Source organism: Cavia porcellus, unplaced genomic scaffold, assembly GCF_034190915.1.
Source record: "Cavia porcellus strain 051 isolate PalLab524CR breed Dunkin Hartley unplaced genomic scaffold, mCavPor4.1 scaffold_10, whole genome shotgun sequence".
Classification (NCBI taxonomy): Eukaryota; Metazoa; Chordata; class Mammalia; order Rodentia; family Caviidae; genus Cavia; species Cavia porcellus.
The window spans coordinates 1,477,349-1,502,730 of NW_026947493.1; the positions used below are offsets into that span (position 1 = coordinate 1,477,349).

The window sequence follows — 25,382 nt, forward strand, 5'->3', positions numbered from 1 at the left end:
TGCTGTTGCTTATACAATTGATGATGGCAGTTGCTATAAACCTTGGTTATTTTTAAATACCTTGTTACTTTAGATCTTAAAATGCATAACCCTGTGGATCTATGGTGCCCATATAGAATTTGTTTACAAATGGTAGCTTCGGCCTTTTTGCTTTGTAATGAGAAGTGCTCACATCGGTTTTCCTTTTGAGGTTTGAATTTTGCATAAAGTCAGTGGGGAATAGCCTGTTTTCTCTTGAACAGATATAATTGATTAATATGAGAAGACAAAAAGCTAAATGTTGATCATTTTTAGTATATTTTTTCTGCATAATTTTTACTACGTAGATTTCATCTATATTTAATTTGAAAGGCCATTGTAGGAGAAAAATTATCACCTTTTACTTATTGTAACTTAATAGCTTTGGTAGAAATTCATTTAGTTAGATCCTGCAGGTATTCTAGGAATTTGCCTTCCAAACTACATTTCACTTCTCTGAAAGATAAACCCATTCACCCAAAGTCCCCATATACTTTGTGTTGAAAGTTCATTTCCCATTATTTGAGAAAATAGACCACAAAAGTGGAGATTTTCTAGGAGCCTATGATTTGTTTAAATGTCTTTTTTATTCAAGGTACCATAGGGAAACAAATTGTATTTACCAGATTTGCATAAATATTCTGAAGCTTTTCTTACACAAATGGAAAACTCATAGTTCTTTCCCAATATTTGCAGTCAATATAATCACATTTCAGTTTTTATAGCCTTGATAGAGTAGAAAACCAAAATCTTAGCTTTGACAATTTGAACAAGAGTATTCCAGAAATCTCTTAACTCTTATTGTAAGAAACATCATAGTCACAGAGATAGTACTAGACAATTCCATAATGATCTTAAGTGATAAAATATCATTTTATCTCTTTACCACTAGAAGAAGCTCTATTATCCAAATTTAAAGTATATTTAACATTCATGAAATTGTATGCAATCTTGAAACTTTTCCTGATGGAACGTTTTTTTTCTTTTTCAGGAGTGGATATAAGTGAGGTAGTCTCTCAGGCACTGGCTGAGGTACTTGCTAGCATAAAGCAGACTGTAGTAAGAGAATCTTCACTTGTATTTTTCCTAGTGGAGAGCTGTTATAGTTTGGACCTGAAATGTCTCCCAAAGGCCATCCGTCCCCAACCTGTGGCATTATTGGGTGGTGGTAAAAGCTTTAAGAGATGGGAAGAAGTGGGAAAAAGCTCATTGGAGGTGCGACTTTGAAGGGGAGATGGGGGCCCTGGCCCTTCCTCTCTCTCTCCTTGATTCCCATTTGCCATCAGGTAAGCAGGTTTCCTCCATCGTGCACTCCCTACCACGACGTTCTGCTCCACCACAGGCCCAGAAACAATGCCACCATCAACTGAAACCATGAGCCAAAGTGAGCTTTTCCTCCTTGTAAGTTGTTTATTTTGTTTCAGTGGTGGAAAGCCAACATCAGGAACTCAGTGATATAATGGAAAATTCCTCTTTTGATAAAATTATATTCTGATGGGAAAAACAGACAAATGAATAAAATATGTGTTCTATAGTAGTAAGTGCCAGGAGAAAACTGACCCCAAAAGAGAACATGAAAACAAAGCAGTTTACCAGTGCTACACTAAGGAATGTAAAAATTCCCCCATATTGATTCCTCCTGCTGGTAAATTTAATGAAAATACACACTTCTGTAAAGTGCCTAGTTCTGAATTTTTAAAAATTGTGATAATATACACATAACAGTAAATGTAACCATTGCAAAGTATACAGTTCTATAGTGTTCAGGATGTTCACGTTCTTGTAAAACCAATCTCCAGAACTTTTCACCTTGAAAAATTGAAACAACTTCACTCCAGTCCCTCATGTTTTTCCTCTTTGTAGGAGTTTAATCTAAATACTTCATACAAGTAAAATCATGCAATATTTATCTTCTTTGTCTGGCTTATTTTACCTATAATATTATCCTCAGTGTTCAGCTATTCTGTAGTTTAAGTTAGAACTTCCTTCCTTTTTAAGAATAAAATAAGACCACCAAATGTATATATGGAATTGTATTTCTTCATTCATCCATTGGTAGACATGGGGATTGCTTCCACTTTTGGCTATTTTAACTAATACTACTATAAACATATGTATAAAGGTATCTATTCCAGGCTTAAGGGTGTAGGGTAGTGGTGAAGGGTGTGCCTAACATTTTCAAAGAGCTTGGTTTGATCTCTAGTACTAAAACAAAACAAACAGACCAGATTTTATTTTGCTTTAAATTCTTCTGGATATTGCATTAGTCTGTTTTTCATGATTATGATGAAATACCTGAACCAGGCTAACTTTATAAAGAAGAGGTTTCTTTAACTTACAGTAGTTTTGTGAGGTTCAAGGACATTTAGCTGGCATGAGTTTGGCTCTGGTAAAGGATCTCATGGCTGACAGTATCAGTGTGAGAGGAAGAGATTACTACTAATACAAGCAGCCATAGTGACTGGGACCACACACCCATTTCCAGAGACAGCGCCCCAGTAACCTATAGACCTGCTTCTATGTCCTGGCCTCCTTACTGGCCACCATCTGCCAATACTGCTTCCCTGGTCTACAAGGGAGCTCAGTCTTCAACACATGAACTTTTGGGAGGAATGCATTTATATCCAAACCATAGAGGAATGACCAGATGTATTCTTAGAAGTAGAATCGCGTATCATAATTTCTGTTTAATGTTTTGAGGAACTATCATAACATTTGTGACAGTAGTTGTACCACTTCGTATTCCTGCCAAAGTGCCTCAGTGTTCTAGTTTCACCCCGTCTTTACCAGCACTTGCTATTTTCTGTTTTCTCTTTCCACAGTGGCCAAATTATTGGGTGTGAAGTGACATTCACGGTGGTTTTGGTTTTTGTACTAGCAAAATTCAGCATCTTTTCATATGCTTATTGTTCATTTGTGTATGTTTTTTTGGAGAAATACCTTTTCAATCCTTTCGCTGATTTGTGAATTATTTTTAGTGGTGTTGTTTTAAAATGATTTTATTTAGTGAATAAAATTATACTTTGCTGCTGTAAATTCTGAGAGGTCTTCTTTTATCTCTTGTTACCTTACTCTCAATCCTACTGTTAGCCCGGAGTCTGAGTCCTGCCTCACCATTGCCTCTACCTTAGCCCAAACTGTTCTTTCCTCATCTTCTGTTTTCACCCTTGCCTCTCCTGTAAATATTCTGTTGTCAATCTCATTACCAGAATGAGATCAGGTCACTTGTTTGGTTAAAACTCTCCATATGGTTTCCTATTTTATGCAGAATGAAAGCCAGAGTCTTCTCCTTGGCCTACAAAACTCTGCACATTCTGCCCTTCTAAACTTCGTGTTGTTCTGGGGCTGGGCATTGACCCAGAGCCTCCCACATACATGCCCCTACCACTGAGCTACACCCCCAACCTCTCTTCTGAACCCTCGAACTTCGGTCCCCACTATTCTCCATCACTCACACCAGCCTCCTTCTCAGTGCTCTTCGAACATGTCAGGAATTCCACCTTATGGCCTGGACATTTGTTACTTTTCTCTGCTTGGACCACTTTTACCCCCACATATCTGCATGGCTCCTTCCTTCTTAGGCCTTGGCTCCAGCGTCGCCTCTTATCTGAGGCCTTCTCCAACCGCAGACCTACTCATACACCCTATGCACAAGCATGAAGATGAGAATGACTCCCAATCCCTTTCTCTATTTCAGATACTGTCTCTGGGAAGCTGGAATCTGGTGCATGCAGCAAGGAACTGGACCCTCACTTCTTTGGACCTTGGTTCTTTGTATCCTTGATGAAATAATTCAGTCAAGACACCTGGGCCATGTAGAAATGTAAGTAGAATTTATTGTAAAGTAGATTAAGAGAGGCCTTCATGTGAGAAGGTAGGCAGTGCCATGAAGGCGTATGCCCTGAGTACAAGTTCAGATACCTTTTTATGTACCCAGAAGTTACTTCTTGTGTTTAAGGAACCGGGATAATCATGATGCTCACTGACATTTTTACTTAGAAGTTACTTTGGGATTGCAAAATATCTTCCTATACTTTTTTAGATGCTCAGTGTTTTCTCAGGGACTTTCCTCATGTAGGAAGGAAATTAAAGAAACATAAGTTCTTAATTGAAACTAGGTCCAGCCCAAGGCAGGAGAGTCTTCAAAGTGCATTTCTTTCCCTTATATCCCTGAGCTGTAGGCTGTGGCAGCCAGGACTGCTGTGTTCCTGGTTCTGGAGTTGAATGACCAGGTAGCCAGGTATCTGAAGGACTGTGTACAATTGGAACCTTGAAATGTCATTGCATCCTGTGGGATCACTTTGGATCTGAGACCAACACATGGATCATAAATGCACTATTCATTGAAGTCTTTGCCTGAAGGCAGACAATACATGCTCTTTTGGGCCCGCCTTTGTTCTTTAGGCCCGCTAATGTCTAACTACCTGCCTAATAATACCGCTTTTACTCATTTCTTTGTCTTTTTGCCAGACTATAACTTCACAAAGCAGGAGAATTGTGTGTCTCTTCACTTCCATAACCCTGCTGCCTAAGAGAAGAACTGGTATATAGTGGACATTTTAATATTTGTTGAATGAATGAATGACTGCTGAAGTACAGTGGGTTAAATGATAGGAACTCAACTTGCATGTGCTTTTTCTACCTGCCTTGAGCATCACTTGATCCTTTTCCTATCAACACCACTGCTGCCACCACACCAAGACTGACAGCACATTGATAGCTGTGTCTCCTACCGTATGATCAAGCAATCTGCTTGTCTCTTTTAGCGCGGGCCCTTACCTGTAACATGCCAATGTGTATCTATTAATTTAGAAGACCATGGAGAGAATGGAAGATGGAAAGAGAAAAGGAGTGGCTTTGCTGTGGAAAGGCCTAACAGATCCCATCCTAGTTGAGTAATCCAGTTTGACATCATCAGGGGGAAGTCATGCTGACATCCAGGATGCACTGAAGTGATATGAAAGGATCTTCTTCCCCAAACCTGTTTCCCCAACCTAATCATGAGAAAAGCAGCAGACAAACCCAATCAGAAGAGCACTCTACAAAATACCTGAAAAGTACAATGGACCCTTGACTTACGAACTCAGTTGGTTCTTGAGGATGGGTTGTAACTCAGGTTGACAGTTGAAGGCTCAGGCTCCTCAGGCCTTCAAAGTCTCTTTCTTGGGTACAGGCAGATCTCAGGGTCCATAGAGAGACACTGGCCCAGGATTTCTCAGTAAATCTTACAGAAGACCATAGGGAAGGCTCTCCCTGAACATAGAGCAATGACCTCCACTTCAGCTATACCTGGCCCTATCTCCGTGTACTGATATGAATGAGCTGGCTCAGCTAGTTCCTTTTCCCTTCAGTTGGCTCTAAGCAGTGTACATATAGTTAGCTGAGGTGTTGATGTGTAATCTCACCTATGGCTCTCTCTAAATAGTTGAGCCCAGTGGGATGCAGAGCCAACAGCTTCAAGATCATCAAGAGGATTCAAACCTTGACATAAGAGGCTGTGACTGACTCCCCAGGGCAGAAAAGGTTTGCACCTCAGAACTGAAGCACCAGCCCCCTAAATGTTAAATACTGCCTCAATTGCGTTATGCAGATTGGTCTTTCTGTATATCCTTCTCTCTGCATATTGCAGAGATGCTTTCTGGCTACTCAGCTAGCCCAGCTCACATTATTCACTTAATTCCTGCTGTCACTCATCCTTGAGCCACTCCCTTCTTCACAAATTAACAAATTCTGGGTGAGGCCTGGGTCAAGTCCTTTGCTCCATGAACCCTCCTGTGGACCAGGCTCACCACCCCTTGGCTGCCTATAAGTGTAAATATGTCTTTATTTTCCCCATGGGTCACACTGAAGGTGGTAGATTGGAATTAGCTCCCCAGGATTCCAATAACATTTCCATAGGATTACAAATAAAAAAAAAAGAACCTCAGTAGAACCCCGACAGGAAAAGATGTTGTAATGTTCCTTCTAGAACTCTAAGGATTAAATCTGTATCTGAGACCATCTGGAAGCACAAATGGCTGGCACTCAGGTCATAACTCAAGACTTTGGTTATAAGTTAAAACTAAAATTCTGATCATAACCCAAGTTGTTCGTATGTTAGGACGGTCATATCTTGAGTGTTTACTGTATTCCTCAAAACTGTCAAGGTCACAAGAAGGCAAGGAAGGTCTGAGAAACTGTCATAGACCAGAGGATTCTTAAAAAGGAGACATGATTTTGAAATGGAATGTAGGATCCTAGATAGGATCATGGAAAAGAAAAAGGAGATCAATGAAAACCTGGTGAAGTCTGAACAACATCTGGAGTTAATACTAATGCACCAGTGTTGATTTTTGTTTTTAGTTTGGACATATCTACAGTGGTTAAAAAGGTGCTAGCAGGGGAGGAATTTAGATGAGGGTACACTAGAATGCTCTGTACTATCTTTGAACCTTTTTGAAACTCTAAAGTATTTTCAAAATAAAAAATGTTAAAAAATGGAATTTCTGCACACCAGAAATAGTTTAAATTTTAAAAAAACTAAAACTAATTTTAAAAATATTTTAACTTAAAATTATTTATAATATTTTTATAATATATTTATATTTTTATAATAAAATAATAAGCATTTTCTTCATGTCCCTTGCTATTTATTTTTTTATGGAAAACTATGAACTGACATGGACAAAACTGACAAGCTTCCAGGAGTCTGACAGGTGAATCTGTTTCTTCCGTTTTGACAGAAATGAAAACAAAAACAAAAAACAGAGGAAATAATTCCACCACTAGCGCAGGGACAGAAGTGACAATTCAACAGATATTCATGCAACATGTGCCAGGCTCTGTGGGTTTTAGACACTCTGAAATGACTTCGTTCATTGATTCAATATAGCACTAGATTTAATTTCTACAGAGTATGTTTTCCTTTAGGCAGACTAGGCTGATATACTCTACGTCTTCTCCCTGTATGCCATGTCTATAGTATCTACTAAGAGTAACAACACATAAATCACAAATGACTGTCTTTTTACAGCCTGAGAGCACTTCAACAGCCATCGTGTGACAGAGTTGTCCTGTGTATTGCAGAACAAGTGTAAAGTAGTGGCCAAGCGAATAGACTATAGACAGATTGCAGGCATTGGCTATCACCTTGTATGACCTTGGGCAAGATGTTTTGGTTTCCACAGCTGAAAATGAGCCTAAAAATGTTGCCCGAATCATAGGATTGTTAGAAAAAGGTTGAGTGAATATGTATAAAATTCCTTAGAGATCTTGGCTTAAGCAAATGCTTTGCGTTTGATAAACTTTAATGTACGTGTCAATACGTGAACCTTTAGAAATACGAACTTTTTCTCTTTCAACCAGCAATGGTGGAGCAAGAACTTACACTACATTTTTCTGTTCAAAAGAGTTCTTGGTGTTATACACATAGTGGGAAAACTAAATAGCATGTCTGGGAATTAGATGTAGGTAGACATGCAACAATAAAATTTAGACTTAAAAGGAAATTTTAAAAATTACTGATTTAATCTGTTGCCTTAACTCAAGAATTCTCCCTGGTATTCCTAAGGAATTGTTACGGAAGCTATAAGCACAGAGGACTCTACCTCATGTGGTGACCGACCCTTCAATGTTCTGACAACACAATCTTGCCTCTTTGTTACTAACACATTGTTTGTAGTTCTGTTTAAAAAGAATTAAGTCTCATGACCTTAGTAATTCCTGTGTAAGGTTGCACTTCATCTACTTGTGCATATCACTTAAATTTGACTTAAAATAGTAATTCTGACCAGGCATAGTGGAGCATGTCATGTCTGTAATACCAGCTGTTTGGGAGGCTGAGGCAGGAGGGTTGTAAATTCACTGTCAGCCTGGGCAATTTAGCAAGACTGTATCTCAAAAAAAATTTTTTTAAAGTTTGGGGCTGTAATTCAGTGCTGCTTGGGTCCAAGCCCTAGTATCACACAAAGCATTCCATATGGTCTGAGACATTTGATGGCATTTTTTTTTCTTTCTTTGTACTGTGGGGGTCAAACCCACGGATACTCTATCACTGAGCTGTATGCTAATTCTTTTTATACTTTATTTTGAGACAGAGTCTTGCTAAGTTACCCAGACTGGCCTTGAATTTCTGATTCTCCACCCTCAACCTCCCAAATGCTGGGATTATGGGCAAAGATAGCACCTTTTAAAATGCCTCGAAATGCTACTGCAATGAGACTCCAATCTTGTATTTTTCAGAATACACAGTTAATTGACTACATCTGGGATAATATGTCAACCCTTACTGTTGTTCTTATAAAAGATTCATATGATTTTCAATTAAAATGTCCTTTTCTTAAAGCTATTAAAGACAAAGGCAAATTTTCTTTTTAACTTTGAATCACATATTCATTTGAAATAGAGCATTTGTTATATGACAAGTGTTGGAAACAAAAACTAGTAACACATGGTTCTCATCTGGCTGTGAACAGCAGTTTTTCAATCTGGCTTAAATTGTCTTTATATGTAGAATCAGAAGTGCTAGATTTTGTTGGCAGGTAAAGACATTAAAATTTGCCTCCAGTGTTGTCAGTGTAAAGGTATTTGTTGGATGATTGCACAAGTAACCTTGGATTTTTAGAGGTGATCTAAAAGTAAGTGACACAATTTAATTTTTTTTTTCTTTTTTATGCTGGAAGTTGAATCCAGAGCCCAGCACTCTACCACCTAGCTACACACCCAGCCTGAATTTTACTCAAAATTCTTCGTTCCTTTATTTTATAAATTTGAAGATTTGAAAGCATAAAAAAGTAAAATTGTAATCTTCACTTTACAATAAAGGCCATAACAAAAGTTTCAAGATAATCTCTTACGCTTATGAATTTTTTTTTAAAAAATGATTAAGGTAAAAGAGGACATACTCTTACGCTTATGAATTTTTTTTTAAAAAAAGATTAAGGTAAAAGAGGACATAACACAGGATAGAACAGAACAATTTAAGCAACATAGTGTTTCACCAAAGACAACCCAACATAACAGTAACTACCGTAGTGTCTCTTTCCTTGAAATATTTGAGTATACCTTCATACACTATAGTGTCAAACATAACAAGACAGTATAAAACCATTCAAGAGAATGAAAGTATTACAGGGTATTCAGAACCAACTAATAGAAAATGAACAATGGTTACTCTATTATTTCCTTGTCCATAAAAAAATTTTGTTTATACTATCACATGCTTATGAATTATTTTCATCCAGTTCTTAAATATCTACATTTTGAAGGAAAAATACTCACTTTCATTAAATGGAGTTTAATGTTAATGTCTATTTGCTGAAGTATTACTTTTTCTTTTGTATATTTTTATTCTTTTAGGATTTGAGTAGACATCTTTTTAGGTCAGATTTTAAATTATGTACTAGTGTAAAAATAGAGTAAGATGAATTGCTTTTTGGCTAATAAATTCAACATTCTGTTTACAGACAGATGGTTATAAAATTACTGATATATTCTAGCAGACGCAGTAAAGGTTATGTCAAGTAACTACTAAAAAAATCATACTACGTGGTGTTAATGATGTTACCTTAACATATCAGCTTCAGGGGCTGCATAATTGTTTCTGCCAACCCATAAATTTTTGAGTAACAACAAAATTATTGTGATTTTTCTTACTAAATAATTCATATATTACAAAGCATGTATATAACAAGGTCCATGAATCACTAAAGCATATAATGATCATATATCTAATGACATATCTCTTTTCATAAGATGAATTCAAACAGATTTATGTATTTAGGTTAACTAAAAAATACTGAGTTTATAAGGTTCATAATTCTATCAACAGTAACAACAAAAAACTGCAAACGTTTAAGAAGTACAATTTCTATGATTCACTTTTAAAAATGGAAAGCTTTTGCTTATCAAAATCCTAATGTTTAAGCTACTTTTCATGAAGTTTTACAGCTTTTAAATTGATACTATAAATATCATTAAAGATAAATTAATTATATAATGAAATAGTACAATGTTCATAAACTGTATTTAAAATGATATAAGTGCAACTAAAATAGCTATACCAATACTATATAAAACCTCCTACTAGTAGTAACTGATATTCTTTATCCAACATGTAGAATCCAAGAAAGGATTTTTCATTTACTAGCACTTTATATCTTTTACTTTGGTATAATTTTAAATCATCTCAAACCAAATACATCATTTTCTTAATGCTACTAGAAATGACACCAAACGAGAGTTTATCTACTTAATTAAAATTAGGTTTTATAACTAAAATTTTCAAATTTCCAAGACTGCAACATACAAAATAATGTTAATGTTTTGACTATCTTAATGTGTACTGGTTTCTAAACTTGGTTTATTTTTAAACTTTTTGGTACTGGGGACAAAACCCAGGACCTCATGAATGCTAAGCAAGTGCTTTACCACTAAGCTATATGCCCAGTCCCTAAACTCTAATTGTTTATAATGGGAATCATCAGATTAGATCTATTTTATCATACTTGACTCCTTTACTAATTTTTAAAAATTATTATGGTGGTAGTGAGAATTGAACCCAGGATCTCATGTGTTAGGAAAACACTTAACCATTACACTAGATTCCTAGTTCTTCATTTTATTTTGAGTCAGAATTTTGCTAAATTGCGGAGGCTGCCTCGAACTTATGATTGTCCTGCCTCAGCCTCTTGAATAGCTGAGATTATGGGCACGTGCCACTGTGCCCAGCTTAATATTTAATCGTGGTGAAATACACCCATTTGTCATCTTAACTACTTTCAAGTGTAGAGTTCAGTAGTAAGTACATTCACATTATTATGCAACCCTCAACACCATCCATCTACAGAATGTTTTTCATCTTTAAAACTAAAATTGTACCAATTAAACACTAACTGTGCATTCCCTTTTCCCCCATATATTTAAAAAAAACTTTATGGGCTTGTAGTTCATTTGCTATATGGTTCTTTCATTTAAAGTGTACAATTCAATGATTTGAGAATAGTCATGGAATTTTTGCTATCACAATCAATTTTAAAAGTTTCATCATCCCAAAAAGAAATGTGTTACTCCTCAGCTGTCAGTCTCTTCTTTCTCCCCGCTTCCAAGCTCTTGGCAATCACTCACCCACTTCTGTCTCTATAATTTGTCTATTCTTGATATTTCATATACTATGAATGTAATTATACAATATGTGGTCTTTTTTGATTGGCTTCAATGTTTTTAAATTTTGTATCAACGTTCTACCATGTGTCAATATATCATTCCTTTTATTTTGAATGACTAATATTCCATGGTGTGACTGCAACATCTTATCTGTTCCTAAATATTTGCATCATTTCCACTTTTTTGCTAGTATAATACTTGTATCAATATTCATATTCAAGCTTTTGTATGTCCATAGTTTCAATTCTCTAGGGTACCTAGGTAGCAGTAGACATGGTAGTTGTTAACTCCTTAATATCGTGAGGAAATGCTAAACTTTCCCAAAGGAACTGCATGCATTTTACCTTTCCACTAGCAATGTATGAAGGTTCTAATTTCTCTACATCCTTATGCACACTTACCTTTTTGGTTGTAGTCATCCTAGTGAATATGAAGGGTATCTTACTGTAAGTTTCACTTTTCCTTTTCATAATGATGAATGGTATCTTTTCCACTGTTAACTATTTGTATGTCTTCTTGGAGAAATATCTTTTCAAAGTCAGTTTCAATTGGGTTGTTGAGTTTTTACACTTTATATATACTAGATGTACTTTCCTTGCCAGATACATGATTTGTGAACCTTTTCTCCATCCTTCATAACTTTGATCCCAGTCTTCAAAACATAGAAACTTTTTATTGTTCAACTTACCTATATATTCTCTTCTCATTTGGACTTTACTTTTACCATTTTCCAAAATATGAGACTATTGTAGGCTTTATGTAGAATCACTTATTTACTAAAAGGCTAATGAAATATTTGGAAATGAACAGCGAAAACATCTTAGGTTTACTTTATTCCACTTGTATTAGTACTCTCGTTAGCATGACAGAACTCTGGGTAGTTGGATGGCCAAATATGTTTTAGGGGAAACAATATTTTACCTATGTCTTTATTAAAAGAAAAAATCAACATAAGTTCAAATTTGTGTAAGGAAAATCATCTATAGACTGTGGTCACTACTGATAGCATTTCTTATTGTCAGATCACTTGTTAAACATTTTTAGATCACATATAATAGTATGTAAGTGAAGTACAGTAATTAAGATTTGTGTTCTATTGATTGTGTAGCTTAAGTAATTTTTCATAATTAGTATAAGATTTAATAAATGTAAGTAGTTAAAGATTCTGACTTGGCACTAGTCATTAGCATGTAATTGAACTAGTAAAAAAGATCAGTTAAAGTTGTGTTGATTACCACCTTATCTTTGAGAGGCAATTAAAGACCTCAATCATTGCAACAAGATTTGATTGTGCAGCCTTTATTGGACATTGATCTTTCAGCAAAGTGCAGTAACATTTTCCATTAATTTACAGTAACAGTTTAATGCTGATACCCTAGACTGTTGACTCAGGTGAGATGTAATGCTAAGTACTTGTTTAGGTTAGATGCTCCCAAACATCATTAGTCTCTCAATGCTAAGTGCTGAAACAAAGGGGACACCTGATCTCTTAGCTTTAGGGTAAGGTTTCTGTTATCTGCATTCGCTTTTAAGTGAAGTGAAATCAAGATCCCTACTTTGTATGCCATCCCACTCATTCAGACATCTTTCATTCCTTAGTAGATGGAAAAAATATTTCATGAAAAACTAAAGATGTTCTGTGCTTACAGTTTTGGGTGAACATAAATGGAAATAACATGAAATAAAATGTACTTAAAATAGATATGGCTTTTAATAATTAAAAATGCTTTTTTAAAACTGAAGTAAACAACAAAACATTAATGGTCAAATATGTGCAATAAAAGAAATTTTAAGTATCTGTACAATTTGGTATGTTAAGATACCAACACCGAAAACCCGGGGCTTTCCATAGGGTAGCCACTTTCATACACCCAATTGTGTTACTGTGTCTTCAGAGTGGTTTACAACCTACAGAGACTAGGAATTTTCTACCAATATTTGATAACTGATTTGAATAGGAATAACAAGAAATGTAATGTTTTGTACTAAAAACACATCTTCATCAAAAAAAGTTTTGTCTGGATTATTTCAAAGTCAAAAAGCCCATTACAGTATAGGCAGCAAATATGAATTAGTGTTTTCATTAACCAAGAAACTCCTGTTGTCCAGAAGAAAGGTCCACTCAGGTCCCTCCTTGCCACCTTAGGTCACTAAGTGATGGCACAGATGCATACAAAAACTGCCTTCAGTTTGTCTCGCTCATGCCTCATTTCTGACATTCTTTTATTGAAGTCCTTTATAAATACAAATACAAGGAACACAGACTGTGGATATCAAACACAGAGTTTTTACTAAAACACGTGTGCTTACAATCATAATCGATATATTTTAAGGTAGAAAGGTGTCATTTTGTTCTCAGATTATAAGTGGAAAAACCAAGACACAAAAGGAGTAATTAATCATAGGTCAAAAAGATAGCACTGACACTTAAAATAGACTCAACCTCCTGAGTCTCAGCATTCATAATTTACTTCTTTAGTACTCAATGCTTCTATATACATGTGACTTTAAAGAAGCAATTTAAACCTTTACTGTTCAATGGGAGGCAATTTTCATACTAAAAGGTTTACTACAACTTAATAAATCCAATAAATGATATTTTAATTTTTGAACTGTGCCCTCAACCATCATTCAGTCCATCCTTCACCATGATCAACTCTGTAAGAGCCAAGAGGTGTATTGATTTTCATGTAATACAAGAAAGTATTACATTTGCTTAATTGTTACACAGTGAGCAAGTCAGACAAGAAATCAAGGCTCTATTTAATGCTGCAAGCAGCAAAGAATTATAGGGATCAATTTGGTAGTTTGTCAAAGATGTTCTCCAAGGAGACTTACCTATCACCATATGGACAAGAAGTCACAGTGATTTTAGCTATTGAAAAACAGGTAAGCAGAGTCAGCAGTACAAATTATCAGAAATCAAACAGGCCAGTGTGAAAAGAGGTACAACTTTACTGAAAAGCTGCATTTATAGTCTGGTAATTAAAAACCATTTTATCAGCCTTTTATTGAGCCAAACCTTTACAACAAGTATTGACAAGATCAGCAGCAATGAATGAGCAGTATTTGACTTAAAACTTATGAGCTATAGTTATTTAACTTTGTCCATTATAGAGGAAATCAGTTCTAGCTTTCCTTGCAAAATGCTAATAGTTTTATTATTAATGAAGCATAATGTAACACTATCTCCTTCGTATAAGCCATCCATTTAACTGGTGTCAAGTATATTCTTCTGGACTAAATATATCGGCATAAATACTTCTTTGATTAAAGTGATATTTAGAATTACATTTAGACAAGTGAATACTACATATATTTGAATAGCAGTTCACACTCAGTGCATTTTAAATAATTACTTTTGTGAAAGCCAGTTTGTATTAGTTCATTATTTTGAGCTTTCACCTCATTGAGCTTTCACCTCAGTGGCTTCTGCTTTCACTACTGACTTGCCAGGAGTAAGTATCCAGTGTTGTTATATTCAATTTTATAAAATGTTTTCCTACAAAAATGTGTAAAGGCAGCAGAGAATCAGGAACACATTAACATAAAATGATATATAATGTATGTTTGTAATTATAGGAGAGATCATAAATCTTAAACACCCATTGGTTTAGAAATTAAATAGTTCTACTTAGTTCTCCCTAAATTACTCTAAATTTCTGAAATTTACCATTCGCCTGGGTATTTTGTGACTATCCCCAAGGATAAATTTTTAAAATGACTTTGCTTTCAAAAATGCAATTAACTTAATAAAATTCTAATGCAAAAGTGCCATCAAGTCTTTAAAATTTCAGCCCACTCCCCATTGCCAACAAGGCTATGGATATGTACAATTTCAGTTAATTGCTTTTATAAACAGTTGCCAAATTTATTTTTCTCGGTCTTTCTAGAACTTAATTGTTCCTATAGCTTTATTGGCATGCATTTTAATTTTTAGTAAGTCTTAATTTCACTCAGCTTGTTGCACTTATATTAACTAGAGTTATTATTACATTTAAAAATACTATGGCATTAGCTTCTTCAAGCAACAAAAAGTTTCAGCACTTTATTCCAACCTTCTCCTACAGATAAATGGCATAAGAGATTTAAAACATTTCCATGCAAAATCCTGGCAGCTGAATGATTTAAATTTCACACTGCAATTAGTCTTATCAAGTTTTGGATTTGCCAATGATATTTTTTCCTTTCCCCCCAGACATTATATAAAAAGATATGCCCCTCTTCTTTTTCTGTGGGCCTCTGTATTTTTTCCTTTTAGTCAATTTAAATTGCTAACCCCTAACTATAGAATCTATATACATAATAATCATTTTTATCTGTTGTTTAACCTCATTGTTGGGAAACACTGGTGTGAAGCTTCATGTGTTTCTAGTTCCCATTAGTAAAACAGAAAAGCACTATATAATAATGTCTTGACAAGCTTTGCCTCTTGAGGGCAATGATTCATCTTAAAGAATTAGACACCAGAGAAAGAAAAGAATTTGTAAAAGTTTTATTATAAAGGATCAAAAATAAATATTGCACATACACATGAGAGAAAACCCACTGATACTGTATTTGTATTCTCTAATGGATACTTTCAATACATGGCACCTTCATCTTCTTTATTTAGAAAATAAATTGTTATTGGTCCATAACTGGTATGCACAGTCTCTGTAACTCTGGCAAATAACCAGGAGCCAAGTCCATATAATAAAGTGGGAATACCTAGAAAACAAATGGATATGTTATTTGTGAACATCAATACTTATTAATCATGTGCCCATGTATTTGTCATGCTCCTAATCATGTAACAATCTTCCAGTGTTAACAAGTTATAGCAATATAAAAATACAATACTGACAATGATTATTTAAGAACAATTACTCATATGTGGGTCTGGAAATTTTTAAAAACTATATAGGTAAGGCTGACAAAAATATTAATTCAAAGCACTTTCCCAATTCATTTTCTTGAAGTAATTATGAAGTAATTCTTTTCACAGATAAGCAAATGGAAAAGAATATTCATTAATTTAGTTGTGAACACTCCTGATTACTAGGTTTAAGCTAGATTACTAGGTCAACTTTATTGTTAGTTAGTTAGAAGTTAGTAACACAGATGGATAAAGTAATTTCTGTACAATCCGAAAAGTAACTGGGTCAAATAGCTGTCTTCAAAACCTAAGAAAAAACCTTATTCTAAGGAAGATTTTAGTGTAACAAGTATAAAGAAGCAATATATTTTCTTTCTGATACTAATGTATTTGTGTTTTTACAACTGAACTGAAAACTACCTTGTTTCAACTTATGTAGAATAAATATTAGTAGATTCTAACACATGGTTGGGTAAAATTTTGCTTCCTTATTTGATATTTATTGCCACTTGTCATACATAAAACCAAACACAATACCATCAAGAGACATGGATTAAGCACTCATATGCATACGATTATATGTTGGACACAAGACAAACTTTCCTAATTCCTATCTTTTTGAGGCACTTATTTAAAATCAGTGAAGATTAACATATGAAAAACATGCATAAAACCACAGGTGCATGAGTTAATAACAAATATTGTACACTCTACCTAAGTATCAATTTTATTGCTCCCGTGTGGGAAAGGCCAGAGACAATTTTAAAGGATAGCTGCACATCTGGAAAATCACTTTATAGTTCAGGGAACTCAACGCATGTTCAAGACTGACCGTGTGGCTAAGTTTTTCTTTAAGGAAGTATTCACTTTTTGAGTGTGTTCAGTTGTGTTGGACTACTTTGTGCTTACTACCCCTGAAGCCGTCTTCTAGCCATTGCGATGCCACAGATTAACCAGAAGAAGCATCAGCAGCTGGCGACAAGGAGGAGGAGGGAAAAGACATTCATTCAGGCTGGCACTTTGCTATTTTTAAGAATATACTGGGTCACAGTTTATTATCTGAGGCTTCCCTAGAACTCCTGTGAACCCTTTATAGATTTTTTCTTCTGTGCTTTAAAATGCTCAGAAGAATCTCTAAATACTTCAGGAAATGCCACATGCAAAAAAAAAAAAGCACAAAAGCTGAGATAAAAAAAGCTACTTATAAATCATTTATTCAAAAAATTAAAAGGCACAGGGGTGAGGTAGGAAGTGAACAAGAAAAGAACATAAACAAGATAGGCAAAAGTGAGGAAGAACTATAGGGAGCAGTTGAAATAAAAAATAAATTTAAAATGCAATGTCACAGATCCAAAAACTGAAAATCAATGGGATGAAGAAGAGAAAAATAGGCTCTAGAAGCAGTTATTAATTTTCTAAAAATACTGAGTGTAAAATACATAAAACATCCCTTTGAAACCAAAAGCAAGTATACAAATTTAAGGAATGGCTGGTGACAATGAGAATTTTGTATGTTTTATAATATCACAGCATCCAATTAAAACATTGCTACTTTAAGAAATTTATACTTGTGAAAAATCACAAAAATAGCTAATATTTTTCAGCTAAAATGGTAGACTAGTATTTTTAGTTTAATAATAACTATAAAATCTTTTATTAAGAAACAAGTAGAAATCATTTTCAGTAATGCTCCATGACAGGCAATAGAGTTCTGATATGGGAGTCAGAAATTTATGCAATGTGGTCAGACTAATAACACCAAGTGGGAAGATTTGCCAACTCTACAATTTATATATATATATATATATATATATATATTCTTTATATGTAGGACATATCTTTTAAAGACTTTGAGATTCTATGAAAATTAAAAATTTCTCAGACTATCTGAAACATAATAGCAAAATGAACTTGAAAATAAGTTCTTTGCACAATAATTCATTTTGAGCCAGCTGAACAGTAGGTAAACCACTGTCAAATTAAGCACTTAAAAAAAATTAGAACTTTGTAGTAAGTCTCTGATTACCCATTCATTCCAGTGGTAAGTTGCTTTTCTTAAATCTCAATCTATTTCCCAGCAGGATACTCAGACTGATAAACCATCAGTAAAATGTGAGTTCCCCTTGAAGGGAAAGCAAAGGAGAAAAGGAACAAATGGGTAAACAGAAATCTTTATTATTTACAAAATGAAAAAATGAATTACTCTGATAATTACTAATTTGAAAGGGAAGAGAAATAAAATTCTTACTCTAATTAATAGAACATGTACTTGATGATCTAGAGGAGCAATCTACATCACAGAATAGAAAAGGATGCTATTATCAAATTCACATTCCCTTCCACAAGGAAAAAATACAAAATAAACCTTACCAAATTAGTGATACACTAGCCTTGAAAAAGTCCAGGAAAAAAATTCCTTTTATCAGTGTAAGACAATTTGTATTAAAGCATGCACAAGCAAAAAGTTTTCCATTTGCTTAACTTAAAATTCTTTTTTCCATTTAAGGAAGATTTTTAGAATTTCCAAAAAGATCATACAGGTCATTACTCAATGCTGCCACATAAAAAAATGACAGGGGATGGAATTCTTTCTTTTCTCAAAAGGTCTTCTCTATGTGGGAAATGTTTTTGGTATACTACTTTTTTGGAGTGTTTTAACATCTATACTGAAGAGAAATCTCTAACCATTAAACTGATTTTAAAACACCAAGTTCTAAATTGTGACTTTTTTTGGAAAAGGTCTCTCAGCGCATATAGTTTACTTAAAACCCCTCACTACACTACTTTTCCTCCTAATCTATTACTGCATTTGAGAAAGACCGATTTCTTCTGATTCTGAAAATGTTAACATAAATTTATTCTTCTGCAATTCAGTCATCACTTCAGTCTTTCCAAATAATTTTGAGTTTTTGAAATCACCTCTCAACTCCACAGAAACGTCAAAGTTGGTGGCCTTATTTTGTGTATCAGTCAAACAATAAGGCCTATTTTGAAAGGATTAAATTGCTAAATGATCTTCCTTTTATTGGATTGAGTGCAGGACAGTCTCAGTAGGAACCAGGGCTCAAAAACCCCTAAGTGACATATGTGCGTTATTATAAGCAAAATACATGTGCCACATTTAATAGGCTATCAGATCATACAATACTAGTATAGCTGCACATGACTTAGCTTTAATTCTGGCTTCAAAACACTGGTTGGATTAAATGGTTCAGTTCCCATCTCTAGATTGTGAATTACTGAAATCTAGACTTTTCTATAAGCTATTAATAGGTTCAAAACATCTTGAGGCCTTTTTCTCTGACCTATGAAAAATGTCATGTCCTTTGCTCCTGTCTCTTCAATCACGACACCAAAAGAAAATAAACATCCAGAGAGTACTCTTGAGAATTAGAATATTTCCAGGAAAAATACACGTGTTAAAAGAGGGAGATTCTTTTGAAACACTTCACAAGCCTAGCACTCAAGGAAGATAATATGTCTGGTGGAAAACCTGTAATACTTTTACTAAGACAAATTTGTTGGGATTTCACATAAAAAAACCAAACAAATTTTTTTTCGTGTGTGTCTTTTTCCTTTTTATCGGTACCAGGATCGAACTCAGGACTGCCTGCTTGCAAAGGCAGGCGCTTATGCCGCTGAGCTAAATCCTAGACAAAAAAAACCAAACAAATTTAAAAAGTAGTTTCCGGTTTGTTTTTTTGGTCAGGTCAAACACTACGATGTTCCTGGGGGTGAATCCTGCTCTATACCCTAAGCCACTTCTTGATTTTGGAGCCACTTTCCCTTGCATGGGGACGTTTCCTGACACCTTCCCGACTGCTGGGGGTGGGGTACGGTGGGGTGGTGAGGGGGTTGTCTTGCCTTGAAACACAGCAGGAGGAAGAGTGGCCTGTCCTTTCCCCTGGGGTGATGAATGAGGGATGTCCTGGGGCAAGTCCACTTTGGGGTGGAAGTAGGGGGTGATGGACAACTACTCCTTGGGAGACACAATGGACCCGAGCCGCCCGCCAGCCAGTCCAGGGTGGGCCCGGGCAGCGTCGCGGATCCCACGGGGTACTCTAGGGTCCCTGTGCCCCGGCTCTGGTCTGGGTGAGCCCCGGGCCTGAGCGCGATCCTTCGTCAGTGCTTGTGGACAGTGGGGCGCCCTCGGCGGGACGCGAGGGTCGACCCGCGCGTCGCCGGGTCGGGCCAGCGGCCGCCCCACTCACCGAAGTTGACGACCTTGAGCGCTGTGAAGAAGCGGTTCTGCGCGGCCAGGTCCTGCCAGGACGCCCTAGAGCAGTGGTACTTGATGAAGGGGAAGCAACCGGTGCGCAAGACGTGGTAGTTGGCGCCCTGCACCTGCCAGTTGAAGTGCGAGAGGCCAAACTGGTCGTTGCGGACTGCGCTGTAGGGCACGCAGAAGGAGGTCCAGTGCGGCAGGCGCCGCTGCTCTAGGTGCCGCGTCAGCACCTCCGAGGCGCGGGGCTTTGCGCGGGAGGCGGTGCCGGAGGCCCAGGGACCCCACAGCAGCAGGCGCAGCACGGCCTCGTGGGCCCTCCGCAAGGGCTCCATGGCCTGGCGCGCTGAAAAGAGCAGGGCAGCGCCCGCGGCTGCCGCAAGGATGCGCGCGGCGAGGAGGCGGGACCTCCGCAGCGCGCGTGCGCGTGCCCCAGCCATACCCCGCGGCGGGCGTCCGGGACCGCCCAGCGGGCGGCGCGCGAGTGCACGGAGACCCGGGTCACGGCGGCGCGTGCGCACTGAAGATCGCGTGGCCTTGTGCGGGGTTAGAAGGGAAAGGAGCGACGCGCGCAAGGCTTGAGGACACCTCCGCTGATAGGTTGTTACCCGGAACTTCAGGTAATTTTTAGTAACTTGGGCTGGGGAAGGGATTCATGGAGGGTTGTTTTGTTTTGTTTTAAAATCACTTTGGGTATAAGAAAACTAGGGAGTAAAACAAATAGCTTAAGTTTTCCTCCCATCCTGGGCTTCGCTGAAACTCTTAGTTGAAGTTGGTGCAAGACCTCAGATTTATATTGGCTGGTAGGCATCAGAGAGTACTTCGGTTTGTTGTTGTTGGTTATTTGTTTGTTTGTTTTTGTACCGGGAGCTTGAACCCAGGATATTTTGACTGAGCTGTATTCCCAGCTCTTTTTGACAAAACAAAAACAAAACAAAAATTTAGCTAGGATCTAGCCAAGTCTCCGAGTTGCCCAGGCTGGGTTTGAACTTGCTGTTTTCCTTCCTCAGCCTCCTAGAGTGCTGGGGGTTTTGTGTTTACGTCTTTGTTGTCCTGTTCACTGTCTAGAAATAAGACCTAGGTATTTCAAGATGAAGTTTGTTTTTAAAAAGTGACCCACTGTATCGCACAATGCAGTGCAGATGTGTGGAGACATCTACCTGCTAAGCACCAGAACAGAATCTTGGTAGTTACCAACCTTTATAGTTCTTAGTTACTTACAGTCTGTTGCTTTAGGAAAGCCTTTTTTTCAGACTTTACACGTGTTGAGGTATTAACTTCTATAACACCTGCTTTCAGAAGAAACATTTATTTTTTTTTAACTTTGTTGGAAAGGTCATGTGTACATAAGGTGTATGGATAAGCTAGGCATGGTAGCCGCACCGGAAATCACAACACTCTAGAGGATTGCTGTGAGCATGAGTTAAAGGCCAACTTGAACTATTAAAGAGATCCTGTTTCAAAAAACAGACAAATGTCTGGAAAGGATGTTGTTGTAGTCTGGGGTTCTGCAGAGAACAATTAAAAACAGGACATGGAGATTATATTACTTTTATGATGGTCACCCGCAGTTAACACAAGAAAATGCAGGAAATCTATCCACAACACTAAAGACAGACTATTTAGTCAAGGGCCTGAATCCCACAGCAATGTCCCACGTGAGTCCAGATGAAGATCCAGCACTCGAGACAGTGCCTTCCACGAGTCCAACTGGAGGGCTAAAGCCCACAAGGACTCACACCAGTCTCTTTTCCGGATCTGTGCTGGGAAGGCTCAAAGGTCAGCAGTGGAAGCCAAGAAGTCTATGCCAGCAGGGTGAAGGAGCTGTGCTTGTAGGTTGAGGGTTCTATGCTGGAGCCTAGAAGTCACACTCACAACAAAGACCAGGGCTGTCCTGAAAAGCTCCATAGCCATCCTCAGTGACACAGAAGCCCCCCAACTCCTCCTCCAACAAGCACAGTTGAGTACATGCCAGGAAGCCAGCATGATGAGTTCATCCTGGAGACCAAGTGGCACACGTCTTCCTCTCTGGAGTCAGGAAGCAATGCTCAATGGGAGGACCAGAGCTTCTCCAGGAGAACCAACAGCTGAAACAGCAACTCACCAGGAGAACCCACAATGCCTCAATGCAATAGCTTCTCCTTCTCCATGTCTCTGTTTATTCTGGCAACTTTCCTCAGGTGAAACATCTATGCTTAGCCCCATGCTGATGTAATCCAGCTGGCGTTAAGTTGACCACCAGTCTTAATCTATAACAGATATTAAGGAAATGAGGTAGTTGTATATGAACACCATATAGCGGTTAACTATTATTGCTGAAAATTGAAGAATGTAGGATAATGTGGCTAGTTTTTATACTTTTGGGTTTTATTGATTAATTCAACAGTGATGGAGTGCCTACTAACATAAGCCAGATCTTGAGGGGATTTTTATTCATGCAAATAATTTGAACTGTACCTTATAGAATTCGCTATTAGATAAAAGTTTTAAAAATTCTAAGTGGAAGCATAATGTGTTTATCACAGGCTTAGGTGAAAGGGAACAGGAAAGCGCTGCAGTGCTGTGCTTTTTCAGATGAAAAATTTTACAGAGCATTGAATTGGGTGTGGTAGCACAATGCCTGCAGTGCCAGCACTTGGGAGACTGAGGCAGGAGGATTGCCATGAGTTTGAGGCCAGCTTGACTTACATAGCAAGACCCTGTCTCAAAAAAAAAGAATCCTTTTTCGAAATCTGTCACAGAACCCTATTATAAAGATTAAAACTTGGACTTTATTTCTAAACATTTTAAGTTCAAATTTAAAATTTTAATTTCATATACAAATAAAAAAGAATATAGCCAGGCATGACAGTGCACACCTAAAATCTTGTCAGTTTGGGAGACCAATGCAGGATTGCGTGTTTGAGCCCAGACTGAAAAATTGAGCAAGACCTTCTCTCAAAATTAAAAAAAAAATTATATTAAAAGGGGCTAGGGATGCAGCTTGGTGAAGGCCTTAGTTTCAATCCCCAGTACTGCCAAAGGGGGAGAAAAGTGATGCTGGTTTATTCTTTTCTTAGGTTTTGTTTTGAGCAGAAAGGGGGCTTATTGTAAGGATAATGAGTGGTAAAATAACAAATATGGAGTCTACAGAACCAAGTCAGAAAATGGGCAGAAACCAGGGAGTCTGCATAGTAAAGACATAGATAAGACCACCAGAAACTAGTCTCCTAACGATGTCAGGGGTAGCAAGACTCCCAACTCTGTTTGTTTTGAGCTTGCAACTCAATGTTGAACTTAGTTGTAGACAACAGTTGCAGTTATAGCTTCAGCATCCAGCTTATTTCTGCTGGCATCTTTTGTTTTGGTTGTGTATTACTAAGAAAGTCCTTATCCCTCTGGAGAAGTAGAGACAAGAATACATAGTTTTAAGTGATACAACTTGATATCTGGGCATGTGTTTTAATCACAAATATGGAAATAAGAGATTATGAGGGCCATACTAAGCTGACTTAACCTCAAATTAACGTGAGGGCATTTTGCAATATGTTAAATGTTGGCATTATATCCCTTTCGATGATACAAAATCTGTTTTTTTAAGTGAAATTTGAATTAAACATAGAATACCCCTGGAATACAGTGTGTCTGAGAAGCTGTAGGCATATAAAATACAAATCACTTTCATAGGGTCTAAGAGTATAGTTCAGTAGTACCAGGAAAAAAAGAAAACATTGACATAGAGAACCAGGTATTAGGTAGACTCACTGCATTTTTTCATCATGCAACCTTGGGAAAAGGGCTAGAGAACAGAAAATGTCTGTTGCAAGACGCTGTCTTGGGTAAACCTCATCACAAGTGAGAGTTTTCCCCAATCCAGAGTTACTCCCTGTCTTTTCTAAGGTAAGAGGTTCCTCCAAAGAGAGCTGTAGATGGTAGATCATTCTTTACTCATGAGTATTCCCTAGGTTATAAGAAATTTGAAATACATATCCCTGATGAGCATTTGGTATCTCACTTGCATAGTCGCCACAAATTCTTAAGGAAAAGACAGGCCAACAATAAAAAAGACGTTTGAGTGGACATCACAAAGGAAAATACCTGGCCGTCTGGGTGTCCGATGAACATGTGAAAAATGCTGCATTTGTAATAGCATTATTCATCTACCAGAATGGCTAAAGTAGAAAAGACAGAAAATACTAAGTGTCACTTTTATTCAAAGTAGAGGAAATGGAATGGAATTGACAATCACTTTAGGAAACATTTTGGGGTTATATATTTTGACTCGTGTTTTATCTAGAGATAGAGTTTCACTGTGGTTTCTAGTCTGGCCTTGAGTTTGTAATTTTCCTCCCTCAGCCTCCCAAGCAGCTGGGATTACAGGACTCACTCTGGTGCCTGACTTGGACAGTCTAATTTACAGCTTCTATTCATAAGGCATGAAGATACTGATACAAAATAAAATAGCATGCACTGAATGGGTTAAAAAACAGAAAGTTATTTACTACAGTTGCTAGTGGCTAAAGAATCTTAAAATCAAGGTACATACTAGCCAGTTGAGTTTCTGAGGAGGGTTTTGTTTGTGGCTTACTGTCATCTACCTTATTACTGTACCCACATGCTAAATACTTGTCTTCTTATTCCTATTGGATTAGCGCTCCACATTAGGACCTCATTTAACCTTTATCATCTCACAAAACCTGTTTCCAAATGCATTTGCTCTGAGGGTTTGGCCTTTGACATACAAATATCGGCGTGTGGGTGGAGAGAAACACATTAGGTCCCTAACAATACCCAACAGTAATTATGTGTGCCTGTTCTCCAAAATACTGAAATATTCAAAGCTCTGCTATTTGTATTTGTAATATTCGACCTGGAAATTACGTGCTTGTCAGTAGTGAAATGGATAGAGAAAGTGTAGAGAATTCATACAATAGAATACTGTACAGCAGTGAGAAAGAATGATTATAATCACATGTAACACGAATCTCACAAACAAGTTAAAGCAAATAAAATGACATAAAAATGAAAGATACTGTCTGATTTATAGGAGCTATAAAAACAAGTAAAATCTCATCTCTGCTGTTAGAAGGCAGGACCATTGCCAGCCATAGTGGGGCAGGACTGTAATCCCAGCCTTAGGAGGCTGAGGAAGAAGCAGTGCTG

The 25,382-nt window shown here is 37.0% G+C and overlaps 1 protein-coding gene across 1 annotated transcript; it reads right to left on the reverse strand.

Moving 5' to 3' along the window:
• Nucleotides 1-15,640: 15,640 nt before the first annotated feature.
• On the reverse strand, nt 15,641-20,658 carry CUNH15orf61 (chromosome unknown C15orf61 homolog). Its single transcript, XM_003480027.5, has 2 exons — nt 20,230-20,658; nt 15,641-15,870 (listed from the first exon to the last, which is right to left on the reverse strand). Exons 1-2 carry the CDS (start codon nt 20,573-20,575, stop codon nt 15,743-15,745), a joined length of 474 nt encoding a protein of 157 aa, XP_003480075.3. The 5' UTR covers nt 20,576-20,658; the 3' UTR covers nt 15,641-15,742.
• Between the last annotated feature and the right edge of the window lie 4,724 nt (nt 20,659-25,382).